The following is an 18555-nucleotide window of genomic DNA, read 5'->3' as shown; positions in this document are numbered from 1 at the left end:
CCAGCGGAGCTAACCAATAGATAAGACTCTTGCCGTATCCGGTCGGTAAAACAGCAACACTTTTGGCCCGCCTATATCAGATACAGCGATGTGATTGGTTAATGTTCTGGGCCCGGGGAATCGGGGAGGGATCATATTGCTCGTTCCCAGAGTGACTCGCTGAGCAAATTGTGCTATCGCGAGAACTCCTGGACCCTCAAACATGTCCTGTTACCATGGGGATGACAACTGGGTATCACTAACACCCCTACCTCCGCCTTCTCGTGATTAAACTCTCTAAACCAGGGACCGGCTCTTTGAACAGTATTATCATCTATCCATCTTACCATCTATCATCTGAGTACTGCGGCTGTTTTTCAACTTGATGTAGACAGAATACTTTATGAGGTTATCGCTGCATTAAGACTATATATAAAAGTCCTTTTGGGTGACTCTGTAACGGCTGCCGTCTTTAACGTTGTGATCTCTCCCAGGTGGCAGCAGTGACCAGTCGAGGTGTGGGCAACTGGAGCGAGGTCAAATCCCTCACGCCCAGGAAAGGTTAGAACCAATGCCCTTTAGAGCTGATAGCACTGAGGAGGGGTTAAGAGGAGGAGCCCAGCAGAGCAGCACCCCTCCCTCTCTGCTCCCTGCATTCCTCCTCCATTGAGGGGGGGTTGCGTTCACACATCTCTGATTGACAGGTAAGATGAGGGATGAGATGCCTGGTTTGGCGCTGAACAGGAAGCACTCCTCATCCACTCTTACCGCGGCTGAGGCACCAAATGATCATCAAATTACAGCCCTTAAATCCTACTTACTGCACCCTTAACACAGGATCTATCTTAACATTGGTATTATCTTAAATCAAGAAGATTCTGAACATGTGAAGTTAGGACATCACAGCAGTACATGCGGTATGATATATAAGAGATGCACATTTAAAACAACCTCTGAAGAAAGGATGGGGACCTAACATTCTCCCCCTCTCTCTCCCACCCTCCCCCACCCTCCCCTCTGTAGCGCTGCCTCCACCCTCCGTCATCGCTGACACCGTCACCAACGACTCCATCAGCCTGTCCTTCAGCTTCAACTCCCAGAACGAGGTCAGAGGCCTGTAGCGTCACCGCCTGACGGGGGGTGTTGGGGGGGAGGACTCGGGCGGGCTGCTTCTGTTTGAGGTGGAGCACCACGTGGTGGGGTTCCTCTGTTCTAGGTGAAGCACTACGTGGTGGTGTTCCTCTGTTCTAGGTGAAGCACTACATGGTGGTGTTCCTCTGTTCTAGGTGAAGCACTACATGGTGGTGTTCCTCTGTTCTAGGTGAAGCACTACATGGTGGTGTTCTTCTGTTCTAGGTGAAGCACTACATGGTGGGGTTCCTCTGTTCTAGGTGAAGCACTACATGGTGGGGTTCCTCTGTTCTAGGTGAAGCACTACATGGTGGTGTTCCTCTGTTCTAGGTGAAGCACTACATGGTGGGGTTCTTCTGTTCTAGGTGAAGCACTACGTGGTGGTGCTGTCCTGGCTGTTCGACTCCCACGTCAAGGAGAGCAGGAACTACACGGTGCAGAAGGGGATCCTGCGCGGTAGGGATGCCTTGTTTCAGATCTGTTCAGGGGCCCCCGACTCAAACCAGCGGCCAGCTGCCGTTGTCCCCCATAGCGTTGTCCCCATTAATTCAGCTATCAAAACCATAGCTGAATTAAATTGAACTTGTTTTAGCTCCCCTGGTCTGACCCGTTGGGCAGAAGAGTTGCGTTGAACGCGTGAACACGACTGCCAGCTACACAGCAGCGAGTCCGTTCTGCGCTCGCAAGCGCTGCAATACGTCTCCTTAACATCAGGTGGCGCTAGTCCGCCCCTCCAACACACCGCGCTGATTCGCTGGTTGTGTGCTAGCAACCAATCAGAGGCTCCGATCCTCACCCGCCAACGCTGTCAGACTTTGCATGTTGAGCCGGACCGGACCAAACCGTCCGCGCCGTTTCCAAAAGGCTTCCAGCGTCCGACGTTGCACACAGTGAAGGACGCGTTCCCCAGACGGGCGGCGGGTTGTGACCGGTGTCCGTCTCTCCCCCGCAGCGGCCAACCTGACGGCGGGGACGCTGTACGAGGTGGCGGTGTGGGCGCACACTGACGTGGGGGACAGCCCCACCGCCCTCTCCCGCCAGCAGACCAGCGGCACGCAGCCCGACGCCCCCCTGCTCAAAGCCCGCCCCCTGAACCAGACCAGCGTGGACTGCAGCTGGACCACCACGGGCCAGCCGGCGCAGGTGCACACCGCCCCCCCCCCCCCCCCCCCCGCACCACCACACCACCACCACCCCCGCACCACTGCACCACCGCCCCCCCCGCCCCCCCCGCACCACCGCACCACCGCACCACCGGCTCAGTGCCGCTACTGCCCTCCATCACCACAGCTGGGGCTCCTTCTGACTGTGTGTGTGTGTGTGTGTGTGTTGCAGGTGTACGGTATATTCTACGCCACCTCGTTCCTGGACCTGTACCGCAGCCCCCGCAGCGCCAGCGGGCGCGGCCCGGCGGGGCAGACCACGGTGCGGGTGGAGGCCGACGAGCAGTACCTCTTCCTGGTCAGTGCCTCGCCGCCGCCGCCCACCGGCTCACAGGGACGGGAGGGGGCCGGCAGCTAACGTACAACTCACTAGAGCTAGGGTGATTAGTTATGACTAATGACTAGTCAATAACTAGTCACAGACGGTAACGTGTGTCACAGACGGTAACGTGTGTCACAGACCGTAACGTGTCACAGACCGTAACGTGTGTCACAGACCGTAACGTGTCACAGACAGTAACGTGTGTCACAGACGGTAACGTGTGTCACAGACGGTAACGTGTGTCACAGACGGTAACGCGTGTCACAGACGGTAACGTGTGTCACAGACCGTAACGTGTGTCACAGACCGTAACGTGTGTCACAGACCGTAACGTGTCACAGACCGTAACGTGTGTCACAGACCGTAACGTGTCACAGACAGTAACGTGTGTCACAGACGGTAACGTGTGTCACAGACGGTAACGTGTGTCACAGACCGTAACGTGTCACAGACGGTAACGTGTGTCACAGACGGTAACGCGTGTCACAGACGGTAACGTGTGTCAGACGGTAACGTGTGTCAGACGGTAACGTGTGTCACAGACGGTAACGTGTGTCACAGACTGTAACGTGTGTCACAGACGGTAACGTGCGTCACAGACGGTAACGTGTGTCAGACGGTAACGCGTGTCACAGACGGTAACGCGTGTCACAGACGGTAACGCGTGTCACAGACGGTAACGTGTGTCACAGACGGTAACGTGTGTCACAGACGGTAACGCGTGTCACAGACGGTGACGTGTGTCACAGACGGTAACGTGTGTCACAGACGGTAACGTGTGTCACAGACGGTAACGCGTGTGTCAGACGGTAACGTGTGTCAGACGGTAACGTGTGTCACAGACGGTAACGTGTGTCAGACGGTAACGTGTGTCAGACGGTAACGTGTGTCACAGACGGTAACGTGTCACAGACGGTAACGTTTGTCAGACTGTAACGTGTGTCAGACGGTAACGTGTGTCACAGACGGTAACGTGTGTCACAGACTGTAACGTGTGTCACAGACGGTAACGTGTGTCACAGACGGTAACGTGTGTCAGACGGTAACGTGTGTCAGACGGTAACGTGTGTCACAGACGGTAACGTGTGTCAGACGGTAACGTGTGTCACAGACGGTAACGTGTGTCAGACGGTAACGTGTGTCACAGACGGTAACGTGTGTCACAGACGGTAACGTGTGTCACAGACGGTAACGTGTGTCACAGACGGTAACGCGTGTGTCAGACGGTAACGTGTGTCAGACGGTAACGTGTGTCACAGACGGTAACGTGTGTCAGACGGTAACGTGTGTCAGACGGTAACGTGTGTCACAGACGGTAACGTGTCACAGACGGTAACGTTTGTCAGACTGTAACGTGTGTCAGACGGTAACGTGTGTCACAGACGGTAACGTGTGTCACAGACTGTAACGTGTGTCACAGACGGTAACGTGTGTCACAGACGGTAACGTGTGTCAGACGGTAACGTGTGTCAGACGGTAACGTGTGTCACAGACGGTAACGTGTGTCAGACGGTAACGTGTGTCACAGACGGTAACGTGTGTCAGACGGTAACGTGTGTCACAGACGGTAACGTGTGTCACAGACGGTAACGTGTCACAGACGGTAACGTGTGTCACAGACGGTAACGTGTGTCAGACGGTAACGTGCGTCACAGACGGTAACGTGTCACAGACGGTAACGTGTGTCACAGACCGTAACGTGTGTCACAGACGGTAACGTGTGTCACAGACGGTAACGTGTGTCAGACGGTAACGTGTGTCACAGACGGTAACGTGTGTCACAGACGGTAACGTGTGTCAGACGGTAACGTGTGTCACAGACGGTAACGTGTGTCACAGACGGTAACGTGTGTCACAGACGGTAACGTGTGTCACAGACGGTAACGTGTGCCACAGACTGTAACGTGAGTCAGACGGTAACGTGAGTCAGACGGTAACGTGTGTCACAGACGGTAACGTGTGTCACAGACGGTAACGTGTGTCAGACGGTAACGTGTGTCACAAACGGTAACGTGTGTCAGACGGTAACGTGTGTCACAGACGGTAACGTGTGTCACAGACGGTAACGTGTGTCACAGACGGTGACGTGTGTCACAGACGGTAACGTGTGTCAGACGGTAACGTGTGTCACAGACTGTAACGTGTGTCACAGACGGTAACGTGTGTCACAGACGGTAACGTGTGTCACAGACGGTAACGTGTGTCAGACGGTAACGTGTGTCACAGACTGTAACGTGTGTCACAGACGGTAACGTGTGTCAGACGGTAACGTGTGTCAGACGGTAACGTGTGTCACAGACGGTAACGTGTGTCACAGACGGTAACGTGTGTCACAGACGGTAACGTGTCAGACGGTAACGTGTGTCACAGACGGTAACGTGTGTCACAGACGGTAACGTGTGTCAGACGGTAACGTGTGTCAGACGGTAACGTGTGTCACAGACGGTAACGTGTGTCAGACGGTAACGTGTGTCAGACGGTAACGTGTGTCACAGACGGTAACGTGTGTCACAGACGGTAACGTGTGTCACAGACGGTAACGTGTGTCAGACGGTAACGTGTGTCACAGACGGTAACGTGTGTCAGACGGTAACGTGTGTCACAGACGGTAACGTGTGTCACAGACTGTAACGTGTGTCACAGACTGTAACGTGTGTCACAGACGGTAACGTGTCAGACGGTAACGTGTGTCAGACGGTAACGTGTGTCACAGACGGTAACGTGTGTCACAGACGGTAACGTGTGTCACAGACGGTAACATGTGTCACAGACGGTAACGTGTGTTCCCCCTCCAGGTCCGGGCCGTCTCTCCGTACCTCGGGCCTCCGTCGGCCTTCGCGGTGGTCAGGATGATCCCCAGCGAGCGACTGCCCCCCAGGAGCCTCCACCGGGTGCAGGTGGAGCAGACCAGGGCCACCCTGAAGTGGCAGCCCCCCTACGACTCCCCCGCCTCCCCCCTGGTACTCACTCACTCACTCACTCACTCACTCACTCACTCACACAGACTCACACAGACAGACAGACAGACAGACAGACAGACTCACACACACACACACACACACACACACACACACACACACACACACATAGACACACACACACACACTCACAGGGCTTTAGCTGGGTTTCTTGTGTGGATGAGCAGCTGATCATAGTTGTCAATACGTCTGTCATCATTTAGCCTTTTCATTCATTTCATTGGTTGGTCGTTCAGAGATACTGTTCCACACTGGTATTGTCAGATGATGGAGGTGTCTTTTGTAAGAGGTTGAGAAGCTTTCGCTACCTCAGCAAGGCTCCTCAAACGGGAGATATTTAACTTTCAAATTCCATGTCAATTCGGTTGCTTATACAACGATTAATGGTGTCTTCATATAACTGTGTGTGTGTGTGTGTGTGCGTGTGTGTGTGTGTGTGTGTGTGTGTGTGTGTGTGCAGACCTACGTGGTCCACGTGCGTGACGTGGTGCGTAAGGCGGAGCTGGACTACAAGCTGAGCAGCAGCAACAACACGGTGGAGTTCCTGCTGAAGGGCCTGGAGGCCGGGGGGCGCTACAGCGTCACCGTCCGGCTGAGCAACATGAGCAAGGAGGCCAGTCTCACCCTCAGCACAGGTACCCGTCTCACCCTCCTCAGCACAGGTACCTGTCTCACCCTCAGCACAGGTACCCGTCTCACCCTCCTCAGCACAGGTACCTGTCTCACCCTCAGCACAGGTACCTGTCTCACCCTCAGCACAGGTACCCGTCTCACCCTCAGCACAGGTACCCGTCTCACCCTCAGCACAGGTACCCGTCTCACCCTCCTCACCACAGGTACCCGTCTCACCCTCAGCACAGGGACCCGTCTCACCCTCCTCCTCACCACAGGTAGCCGTCTCACCCTCAGCACAGGTACCCGTCTCACCCTCAGCACAGGTACCCGTCTCACCCTCAGCACAGGTACCCGTCTCACCCTCAGCACAGGGACCCGTCTCACCCTCAGCACAGGTACCCGTCTCACCCTCAGCACAGGTACCCGTCTCACCCTCAGCACAGGTAGCCGTCTCACCCTCAGCACAGGGACCCGTCTCACCCTCAGCACAGGTACCCGTCTCACGCTCAGCACAGGTACCCGTCTCACCCTCACCACAGGTACCCGTCTCACCCTCCCCCTCACCACAGGTAGCCGTCTCACCCTCAGCACAGGTACCCGTCTCACCCTCCCCCTCACCACAGGTAGCTGTCTCACCCTCCCCCTCACCACAGGTAGCCGTCTCACCCTCACTACAGGTACCCGTCTCACCCTCCCCCTCACCACAGGTACCCGTCTCACCCTCAGCACAGGTAGCTGTCTCCCCCTCAGCACAGGGACCTGTCTCACCCTCACCACAGGTACCCGTCTCACCCTCAGCACAGGTAGCTGTCTCCCCCTCAGCACAGGGACCTGTCTCACCCTCACCACAGGTACCTGTCTCACCCTCACCACAGGTAGCTGTCTCCCCCTCCCCCTCACCACAGGGACCTGTCTCACCCTCCCCACAGGTAGCTGTCTCCCCCTCACCACAGGTAGCTGTCTCACCCTCCCCCTCACCACCCTGCTGGTCCTGACATCAGCAGGGTGCTGTTGTACCACCTGATGGTGTTACCATAGCAACCAGCCGCCTTTTAACTCAGTCAGCGCTGCCTCCCCTGTCTGTAAACGCGTGTGATATGGTTCTTGTGTGTTCTTGTGTGTTCTTCGTGTGTATTATGGTTCTTGGTAAATGGATGTTCTCTGACCTTAGTTTTTCTGTGCCTTTTAAAGTTTTAGAAAACCAAAAATTTTTTGTTTCTCATGAACCATGATCCCAAATGACGCTAACTCCTCAGATGTGTAAAGATTTCATTTTTATATTGAGTGAATAATGGCGATGAGCACGAGTTATGAGCCAATAATGATATGCTAATTACCCAATATGACTAAATCATTCATGCTCAGGGTATATTATCCTAGAGTTAGTAGTGAACCATGCTCAGGGTATATTATCCTAGAGTTAGTAGTGAACCATGCTCAGGGTATATTATCCTAGAGTTAGTAGTGAACCATGCTCAGGGTATATTATCCTAGAGTTAGTAGTGAACCATGCTCAGGGTATATTATCCTAGAGTTAGTAGTGAACCATGCTCAGGGTATATTATCCTAGAGTTAGTAGTGAACCATGCTCAGGGTATATTATCCTAGAGTTAGTAGTGAACCATGCTCAGGGTATATTATCCTAGAGTTAGTAGTGAACCATGCTCAGGGTATATTATCCTAGAGTTAGTAGTGAACCATGCTCAGGGTATATTAGCCACATGTCGGCTCGTACAGCCACACATAACCTAACGTAACAACGTTTCAGCGTCTGTAGTTGAACATTGCGGTGAACCCAGACTCTTCCTCTTGTCTCCGGTTCTCCAGTGGCTCTGCCAGCGCCTGAAGCCCTGAAGATCATCAGCGAGAAGGACCACGTGTTCCTGCTGTGGAAGAGCCTGGCGGTCAAGGAGAAAGGCTTCAACGAGAGCCGGGTGAGGAGACACCACCTCTAGAGAGTAGAGAGACCACCTCTAGAGAGTAGAGAGACACCACCTCTAGAGAGTAGAGAGACACCACCTCTAGAGAGTAGAGAGACACCACCTCTAGAGAGTAGAGAGACACCACCTCTAGAGAGTAGAGAGACACCACCTCTAGAGAGTAGAGAGACACCACCTCTAGAGTAGAGAGACACCACCTCTAGAGAGTAGAGAGACACCACCTCTAGAGAGTAGAGAGACACCACCTCTAGAGAGTAGAGAGACACCACCTCTAGAGAGTAGAGAGACACCACCTCTAGAGAGTAGAGAGACACCACCTCTAGAGAGTAGAGAGACACCACCTCTAGAGAGACACCACCTCTAGAGAGTAGAGAGACACCACCTCTAGAGAGTAGAGAGACACCACCTCTAGAGAGTAGAGAGACACCACCTCTAGAGAGTAGAGAGACACCACCTCTAGAGAGTAGAGAGACACCACCTCTAGAGAGACACCACCTCTAGAGAGTAGAGAGACACCACCTCTAGAGAGTAGAGAGACACCACCTCTAGAGAGTAGAGAGACACCACCTCTAGAGAGTAGAGAGACACCACCTCTAGAGAGACACCACCTCTAGAGAGTAGAGAGACACCACCTCTAGAGAGTAGAGAGACACCACCTCTAGAGAGACACCACCTCTAGAGAGACACCACCTCTAGAGAGTAGAGAGACACCACCTCTAGAGAGTAGAGAGACACCACCTCTAGAGAGTAGAGAGACACCACCTCTAGAGAGTAGAGAGACACCACCTCTAGAGAGACACCACCTCTAGAGAGTAGAGAGACACCACCTCTAGAGAGACACCACCTCTAGAGAGACACCACCTCTAGAGAGTAGAGAGACACCACCTCTAGAGAGTAGAGACACCACCTCTAGAGAGACACCACCTCTAGAGAGACACCACCTCTAGAGAGTAGAGAGACACCACCTCTAGAGAGTAGAGAGACACCACCTCTAGAGAGTAGAGAGACACCACCTCTAGAGAGACACCACCTCTAGAGAGTAGAGAGACACCACCTCTAGAGAGTAGAGAGACACCACCTCTAGAGAGTAGAGACACCACCTCTAGAGAGTAGAGAGACACCACCTCTAGAGAGTAGAGAGACACCACCTCTAGAGAGACACCACCTCTAGAGAGTAGAGAGACACCACCTCTAGAGAGTAGAGAGACACCACCTCTAGAGAGTAGAGAGACACCACCTCTAGAGAGTAGAGAGACACCACCTCTAGAGAGACACCACCTCTAGAGAGTAGAGAGACACCACCTCTAGAGAGACACCACCTCTAGAGAGACACCACCTCTAGAGAGGAGAGAGACACCACCTCTAGAGAGTAGAGAGACACCACCTCTAGAGAGACACCACCTCTAGAGAGACACCACCTCTAGAGAGTAGAGAGACACCACCTCTAGAGAGTAGAGAGACACCACCTCTAGAGAGTAGAGAGACACCACCTCTAGAGAGACACCACCTCTAGAGAGACACCACCTCTAGAGAGTAGAGAGACACCACCTCTAGAGAGACACCACCTCTAGAGAGTAGAGAGACACCACCTCTAGAGAGACACCACCTCTAGAGAGTAGAGACACCACCTCTAGAGAGTAGAGAGACACCACCTCTAGAGAGTAGAGAGACACCACCTCTAGAGAGTAGAGAGACACCACCTCTAGAGAGTAGAGAGACACCACCTCTAGAGAGTAGAGAGACACCACCTCTAGAGAGACACCACCTCTAGAGAGTAGAGAGACACCACCTCTAGAGAGACACCACCTCTAGAGAGTAGAGAGACACCACCTCTAGAGAGTAGAGAGACACCACCTCTAGAGAGTAGAGAGACACCACCTCTAGAGAGTAGAGAGACACCACCTCTAGAGAGACACCACCTCTAGAGAGTAGAGAGACACCACCTCTAGAGAGTAGAGAGACACCACCTCTAGAGAGTAGAGAGACACCACCTCTAGAGAGTAGAGAGACACCACCTCTAGAGAGACACCACCTCTAGAGAGACACCACCTCTAGAGAGACACCACCTCTAGAGAGACACCACCTCTAGAGAGTAGAGAGACACCACCTCTAGAGAGACACCACCTCTAGAGAGTAGAGAGACACCACCTCTAGAGAGTAGAGAGACACCACCTCTAGAGAGTAGAGAGACACCACCTCTAGAGAGTAGAGAGACACCACCTCTAGAGAGACACCACCTCTAGAGAGTAGAGAGACACCACCTCTAGAGAGTAGAGAGACACCACCTCTAGAGAGTAGAGAGACACCACCTCTAGAGAGTAGAGAGACACCACCTCTAGAGAGTAGAGAGACACCACCTCTAGAGAGTAGAGAGACACCACCTCTAGAGAGTAGAGACACCACCTCTAGAGAGACACCACCTCTAGAGAGTAGAGAGACACCACCTCTAGAGAGACACCACCTCTAGAGAGTAGAGAGACACCACCTCTAGAGAGGAGAGAGACACCACCTCTAGAGAGACACCACCTCTAGAGAGTAGAGAGACACCACCTCTAGAGAGTAGAGAGACACCACCTCTAGAGAGTAGAGAGACACCACCTCTAGAGAGTAGAGACACCACCTCTAGAGAGACACCACCTCTAGAGAGACACCACCTCTAGAGAGTAGAGAGACACCACCTCTAGAGAGACACCACCTCTAGAGAGTAGAGAGACACCACCTCTAAGAGAGACACCACCTCTAGAGAGACACCACCTCTAGAGAGTAGAGAGACACCACCTCTAGAGAGACACCACCTCTAGAGAGTAGAGAGACACCACCTCTAGAGAGACACCACCTCTAGAGAGTAGAGAGACACCACCTCTAGAGAGTAGAGAGACACCACCTCTAGAGAGACACCACCTCTAGAGAGACACCACCTCTAGAGAGACACCACCTCTAGAGAGTAGAGAGACACCACCTCTAGAGAGACACCACCTCTAGAGAGTAGAGAGACACCACCTCTAGAGAGTAGAGAGACACCACCTCTAGAGAGTAGAGAGACACCACCTCTAGAGAGTAGAGAGACACCACCTCTAGAGAGACACCACCTCTAGAGAGTAGAGAGACACCACCTCTAGAGAGACACCACCTCTAGAGAGACACCACCTCTAGAGAGTAGAGAGACACCACCTCTAGAGAGTAGAGAGACACCACCTCTAGAGAGTAGAGACACCACCTCTAGAGAGTAGAGAGACACCACCTCTAGAGAGACACCACCTCTAGAGAGTAGAGAGACACCACCTCTAGAGAGACACCACCTCTAGAGAGTAGAGAGACACCACCTCTAGAGAGTAGAGACACCACCTCTAGAGAGACACCACCTCTAGAGAGACACCACCTCTAGAGAGACACCACCTCTAGAGAGTAGAGAGACACCACCTCTAGAGAGTAGAGAGACACCACCTCTAGAGAGTAGAGAGACACCACCTCTAGAGAGACACCACCTCTAGAGAGTAGAGAGACACCACCTCTAGAGAGACACCACCTCTAGAGAGACACCACCTCTAGAGAGTAGAGAGACACCACCTCTAGAGAGTAGAGAGACACCACCTCTAGAGAGACACCACCTCTAGAGAGACACCACCTCTAGAGAGACACCACCTCTAGAGAGTAGAGAGACACCACCTCTAGAGAGACACCCACCTCTAGAGAGTAGAGAGACACCACCTCTAGAGAGTAGAGAGACACCACCTCTAGAGAGTAGAGAGACACCACCTCTAGAGAGACACCACCTCTAGAGAGTAGAGAGACACCACCTCTAGAGAGACACCACCTCTAGAGAGACACCACCTCTAGAGAGTAGAGAGACACCACCTCTAGAGAGTAGAGAGACACCACCTCTAGACGAGTAGAGAGACACCACCTCTAGAGAGACACCACCTCTAGAGAGTAGAGAGGACACCACCTCTAGAGAGTAGAGAGACACCACCTCTAGAGAGTAGAGACACACCTCTAGAGAGTAGAGAGACACCACCTCTAGAGAGTAGAGAGACACCACCTCTAGAGAGTAGAGAGACACCACCTCTAGAGAGACACCACCTCTAGAGAGGACACCACCTCTAGAGAGTAGAGAGACACCACCTCTAGAGAGTAGAGAGACACCACCTCTAGAGAGAGACACCACCTCTAGAGAGTAGAGAGACACCACCTCTATAGAGACACCACCTCTAGAGAGACACCACCTCTAGAGAGTCGAGAGACACCACCTCTAGAGAGTAGAGAGACACCACCTCTAGAGAGTAGAGAGACACCACCTCTAGAGAGTAGAGAGACACCACCTCTAGAGAGTAGAGAGACACCACCTCTAGAGAGTAGAGAGACACCACCTCTAGAGAGTAGAGAGACACCACCTCTAGAGAGTAGAGAGACACCACCTCTAGAGAGACACCACCTCTAGAGAGTAGAGACACCACCTCTAGAGAGACACCACCTCTAGAGAGACACCACCTCTAGAGAGTAGAGAGACACCACCTCTAGAGAGACACCACCTCTAGAGAGTAGAGAGACCACCACCTCTAGAGAGTAGAGAGACACCACCTCTAGAGAGGAGAGAGACACCACCTCTAGAGAGTAGAGACACCACCTCTAGAGAGTAGAGAGACACCACCTCTAGAGAGTGGAGAGACACCACCTCTAGAGAGTAGAGAGACACCACCTCTAGAGAGTAGAGAGACACCACCTCTAGAGAGTAGAGAGACACCACCTCTAGAGAGTAGAGAGACACCACCTCTAGAGAGACACCACCTCTAGAGAGACACCACCTCTAGAGAGACACCACCTCTAGAGAGACACCACCTCTAGAGAGTAGAGAGACACCACCTCTAGAGAGTAGAGAGACACCACCTCTAGAGAGTGGAGAGACACCACCTCTAGAGAGTAGAGACACCACCTCTAGAGAGTAGAGAGACACCACCTCTAGAGAGTGGAGAGACACCACCTCTAGAGAGTAGAGAGACACCACCTCTAGAGAGTAGAGAGACACCACCTCTAGAGAGACCCCACCTCTAGAGAGTAGAGAGACACCACCTCTAGAGAGTAGAGAGACACCACCTCTAGAGAGGAGAGAGACCACCACCTCTAGAGAGTAGAGAGACACCACCTCTAGAGAGTAGAGAGACACCACCTCTAGAGAGTAGAGACACCACCTCTAGAGAGTAGAGAGACACCACCTCTAGAGAGTGGAGAGACACCACCTCTAGAGAGTAGAGAGACACCACCTCTAGAGAGACACCACCTCTAGAGAGTAGAGAGACACCACCTCTAGAGAGTAGAGACACCACCTCTAGAGAGTAGAGAGACACCACCTCTAGAGAGACAACCACCTCTAGAGAGTAGAGAGACACCACCTCTAGAGAGTAGAGACACCACCTCTAGAGAGACACCACCTCTAGAGAGTAGAGACACCACCTCTAGAGAGTAGAGAGACACCACCTCTAGAGAGTGGAGAGACACCACCTTCTAGAGAGTAGAGAGACACCACCTCTAGAGAGTAGAGAGACACCACCTCTAGAGAGTAGAGACACCACCTCTAGAGAGTAGAGAGACACCACCTCTAGAGAGTGGAGAGACACCACCTCTAGAGAGTAGAGAGACACCACCTCTAGAGAGTAGAGAGACACCACCTCTAGAGAGTAGAGAGACACCACCTCTAGAGAGACACCACCTCTAGAGAGTAGAGAGACACCACCTCTAGAGAGACACCACCTCTAGAGAGACACCACCTCTAGAGAGTAGAGAGACACCACCTCTAGAGAGTAGAGAGACACCACCTCTAGAGAGTAGAGAGACACCACCTCTAGAGAGTAGAGAGACACCACCTCTAGAGAGTAGAGAGACACCACCTCTAGAGAGACACCACCTCTAGAGAGACACCACCTCTAGAGAGTAGAGAGACACCACCTCTAGAGAGACACCACCTCTAGAGAGTAGAGAGACACCACCTCTAGAGAGTAGAGAGACACCACCTCTAGAGAGTAGAGAGACACCACCTCTAGAGAGTAGAGACACCACCTCTAGAGAGTAGAGAGACACCACCTCTAGAGAGACACCACCTCTAGAGAGACACCACCTCTAGAGAGTAGAGAGACACCACCTCTAGAGAGTAGAGAGACACCACCTCTAGAGAGTAGAGAGACACCACCTCTAGAGAGTAGAGAGACACCACCTCTAGAGAGTAGAGACACCACCTCTAGAGAGACACCACCTCTAGAGAGTAGAGAGACACCACCTCTAGAGAGTAGAGAGACACCACCTCTAGAGAGTAGAGAGACACCACCTCTAGAGAGTAGAGAGACACCACCTCTAGAGAGTAGAGAGACACCACCTCTAGAGAGACCACCACCTCTAGAGAGTAGAGAGACACCACCTCTAGAGAGACACCACCTCTAGAGAGACACCACCTCTAGAGAGACACCACCCTCTAGAGAGTAGAGAGACACCACCTCTAGAGAGTAGAGAGACACCACCTCTAGAGAGTAGAGAGACACCACCTCTAGAGAGTAGAGAGACACCACCTCTAGAGAGACACCACCTCTAGAGAGTAGAGAGACCACCCTCTAGAGAGTAGAGAGACACCACCTCTAGAGAGTAGAGAGACACCACCTCTAGAGAGTAGAGAGACACCACCTCTAGAGAGACACCACCTCTAGAGAGACACCACCTCTAGAGAGTAGAGAGACACCACCTCTAGAGAGACACCACCTCTAGAGAGTAGAGAGACACCACCTCTATAGAGACACCACCTCTAGAGAGACACCACCTCTAGAGAGTAGAGAGACACCACCTCTAGAGAGTAGAGAGACACCACCTCTAGAGAGTAGAGAGACACCACCTCTAGAGAGTAGAGAGACACCACCTCTAGAGAGACACCACCTCTAGAGAGACACCACCTCTAGAGAGTAGAGAGACACCACCTCTAGAGAGACACCACCTCTAGAGAGTAGAGAGACACCACCTCTAGAGAGGAGAGAGACACCACCTCTAGAGAGTAGAGAGACACCACCTCTAGAGAGGAGAGAGACACCACCTCTAGAGAGGAGAGAGACACCACCTCTAGAGAGGAGAGAGACACCACCTCTCCTCAGTGCTGTTGTTTACATTTGGGACAGGGCAGATTCACGCCACATGGGGGCTGAATCTGTATAATTATGTCCTTTGGACAAGTGATATTGGCGACTGTTCCGGTCACTAGGGTTCAGTACCGGTCCTTTGAGGGCTTACTGGGTGACCATACGGCCTGCCCAACTCGTTCGCTTCTTCTCCTTCCTGCAGAAGGAAAGTGTCACAAGTGAGACTAGAAGTCGAGGCTAAGACGAGCCAAATCCAGCAGACTGTGAGTGTATGTGTTCCTAGCATGGGCGCTCCAGTGACAATCACCTTACCCCCCCGTGCTAAGAATGACTCACAGTGTTGTAAGAAGCGTGGGCTGGAAGTGGGCTCCAAATGCACATCATTTATGCCTGGTTGTTCTATGCACAGAGTTTTGAATCCCTCTGCTCTGTACTTTGTTCTTCCTCTGTTCAGCTCAGTTACAGAACGGAGCTGAACAGAGGGAAGGGATGAACTACACAGAACCAATCCTCTACTTTGGTTTGAACCTTTTGATCTCTCTCTCTCTCTCTCTCTCTCTCTCTCTCTCTCTCTCTCTCTCTCTCTCTCTCTCTCTCCTCTCTCTCTCTCTCTCTCTCTCTCTCTCTCTCTCTCTCTCTCTCTCTCTCTCCCTCTCCCCAGGGCTACGAGGTGCACATGTACGACAGCGTGAGCAACCAGACCATGTTCCTGGGCAACACCACAGAGACCTTCTTCCGTATCAACCGCCTGCTGGCCGGGCACAACTACAGCTTCTCGGTCCAGGCGCGCTGCCTGCTGGGCTGCCAGCTGTGTGGAGAGCCCGCCCTGCTCCTGTACGACCAGCTGGGGAAAGGTACTGCCGCCGCTGCCCGGGGGGCTGGGTGTTGACCCCCAGGCCGCCGCTGCCCTGGGGGCTGGGTGTTGACCCCCAGGCCGCCGCTGCCCGGGGGGCTGGGTGTTGACCACCAGGCCGTCGCTGCCCGGGGGCTGGGTGTTGACCACCAGGCCACCGCTGGCCTGGGGGCTGGGTGTTGACCACCATGCCGCCGCTGGCCTGGGGGCTGGGTGTTGACCACCAGGCCGTCGCTGCCCGGGGGGCTGGGTGTTGACCACCAGGCCGTCGCTGCCCGGGGGGCTGGGTGTTGACCCCCAGGCCGCCGCTGCCCGGGGGGCTGGGTGTTGACCACCAGGCCGCCGCTGCCCGGGGGGCTGGTGTTGACCACCAGGCCGCCGCTGCACTTTGTCTAGTCCCCAGGAAGTCAACCTTTTGGAACTGACCTGTTCAACCATGTCGACTGCATCTCATTAGACAGTAAATATATCAGCAGAACGCAGCAAACGTTTAGCATGAAAGCAAAGGAAAACAGTTATGTACCTTATGTACCGATGGATGTCTGCAAAGTCTTCGGTGGACTTGTTAACGGTTGCATGCAGCGTCTGGGGGGGGGGGGGGCTCACAGAGGGATGGTACTTTGACAGATATATTCTATCAAAGATAAACTAAATTGGCGAGGGGCTAGATGGGCATTTTCCGAAGATGATTTCAACAAGAGCCATTGTATGACACGGAATTGATTTTAAACCTTCAGCGTCACTTTGTCTAAGGACGCTGGTGTCAGGACGTTCAGCTGGTCAGCCCCTCCGGGTCTAACCCGGAGAGCGCGCGGCCTACAGCGCGTCAGAAAGAGCTTTCACTTTAGTGACCAGGGATCCATGAGTTAGTAGAACCACTGAGTGGTTCCTGTGATACTGTGAAGACCTCCGATGGGCCCAGTGCGTGTGCAGGCAGAGCGCTAACGGCCTGTCTCCCAGGGGCCCGGGCGGTGCAGGCGGAGGGCCCCTCCGAGGACGTGGCGGTGGTGGTGGTGCCCGTGCTGCTGCTGCTGCTGCTGGGCGCGTGCGGCGGCCTGCTGGCGCTCTACCTGCGCCACCGACGGCTCCAGAACAACTTCACCACCTTCGCCAACTCCCACTACAACTCCCGCCTGGGCTCGGCCATCTTCTCCTCCGGGGACGGGCTGGGTAAGGGTTCATTTATTCACATATATACATCTATATATCTATATATCTATATAGATAGATCTATCTATATAGATATATAGATATATAGATACGAGACGAATATGAGACACGAGCGGCGTGGAGGAGCAGGACCTTGTTGTCCGATGGCTACTAGAAATCACAGGAGCCAATCACGGGACTAGTGAGCACAAGACGAATCGTCTCAGGAGCCTCTGCACGGCTGCAGTGCAGAGCCTCCTCTCAGGAGCCTCTGCACTGCAGCCGTGCAGAAGGGTAGCAGGACTGTCCGTGAAGCCCTCCCTCCTCAGTGTGACCTGGTACAGCTCATATGTAACATGTGGTGTAGGAGCTCCCATCAGATCCTTAGTGTCTGCCCTCCAGGCAGCGGCCTGGTCGTCTCTTCTGCCAGCACCGTCTTATCGTGGCGTTGGAGCCGCGCTCAGCGCAGTAGGGAAGAGATGCAATGCAGTCGGCTCTCTTTAGTTTTAATTTCCTCCTCCACGTGGTTCGTTCCCCGTGTTGAAATGGACCAATGGCTGCGTGACTTTGCGTTCTGCTAAATGCCTTTCTGTTTGTTGTTCCTGCTGAAGGAGACGATGACGAAGACACCCCCATGATCAACGGCTTCTCTGACGACGTTCCCATGGTGATCGCGTAGCGGGGGACGCCCTCTCCACTCCCACTGCCCGCCCCCCCCCCCCACACACACACACACACACACACACACACACACACACACACACACACACACACACACACACACACACACACACACACTCCCTCCTCCCCCCAACACCCACACACACCCGCCCCTCAGAATGAAGGTTTCTGGGAGGGGTGCGAAGAGATATTTTTCAAATGTAACATTGCACTTTTTTGGATGCGCAATACTTATTTTTTTAAAACATGAGATACGTATGAATATAAGGAAATGTATGTATATTTATGGGGTCGATGGGAGTGGGAGGTGGTTAACACTGAAGGCAAACTGTGAAGGATGTGAGTTTGCAGTCACGCCATGTAAAGGAAACGGTCTCTTAATGCAAACTCACCGTCCATAGGAGCTGTCTCTGCTTTAAGCCAATATATCCATGGATGGAACGGTACAAACAAAAACTAATAATGAAACTATGAAAACATCCGCAAACGCTCACACAAGACACATAAAGACATTAAGGAGATGTAAATGAACTTAGCCATGCACTGTAAACCACATGTATATTGAAACCACACGTCTTTTCTACGTCTATTGGAGGGCAGCACCTGCCATGCCAACTAATGTATCTCTTGCTTGT

The 18555-nt window shown here is 53.1% G+C and overlaps 1 protein-coding gene across 1 annotated transcript in view; it reads left to right on the top strand.

The window, feature by feature from the left end:
- Positions 1-17961, top strand: part of sorl1 (sortilin-related receptor, L(DLR class) A repeats containing) — a 49298-nt gene extending 31337 nt beyond the window's left edge. Inside the window, exons 19-29 of the mRNA XM_084466449.1 lie at positions 474-540; positions 1003-1085; positions 1476-1566; positions 2063-2253; positions 2446-2571; positions 5391-5555; positions 6034-6208; positions 8016-8122; positions 15899-16091; positions 17051-17260; positions 17851-17961. Of these exons, the coding sequence (XP_084322575.1) occupies positions 474-540; positions 1003-1085; positions 1476-1566; positions 2063-2253; positions 2446-2571; positions 5391-5555; positions 6034-6208; positions 8016-8122; positions 15899-16091; positions 17051-17260; positions 17851-17918 (1476 nt within the window). The 3' untranslated portion in view covers positions 17919-17961. The remainder of the gene's footprint in view (positions 1-473; positions 541-1002; positions 1086-1475; positions 1567-2062; positions 2254-2445; positions 2572-5390; positions 5556-6033; positions 6209-8015; positions 8123-15898; positions 16092-17050; positions 17261-17850) is intronic.
- Positions 17962-18555: the final 594 nt, after the last annotated feature.

This window comes from Micromesistius poutassou, assembly GCF_964030765.1.
Source record: "Micromesistius poutassou genome assembly, chromosome: 4".
NCBI lineage: Eukaryota > Metazoa > Chordata > Actinopteri > Gadiformes > Gadidae > Micromesistius > Micromesistius poutassou.
The sequence above is the reverse complement of the archived record's forward strand: the minus strand, read 5'-3'. Positions and strand labels throughout refer to the sequence as shown.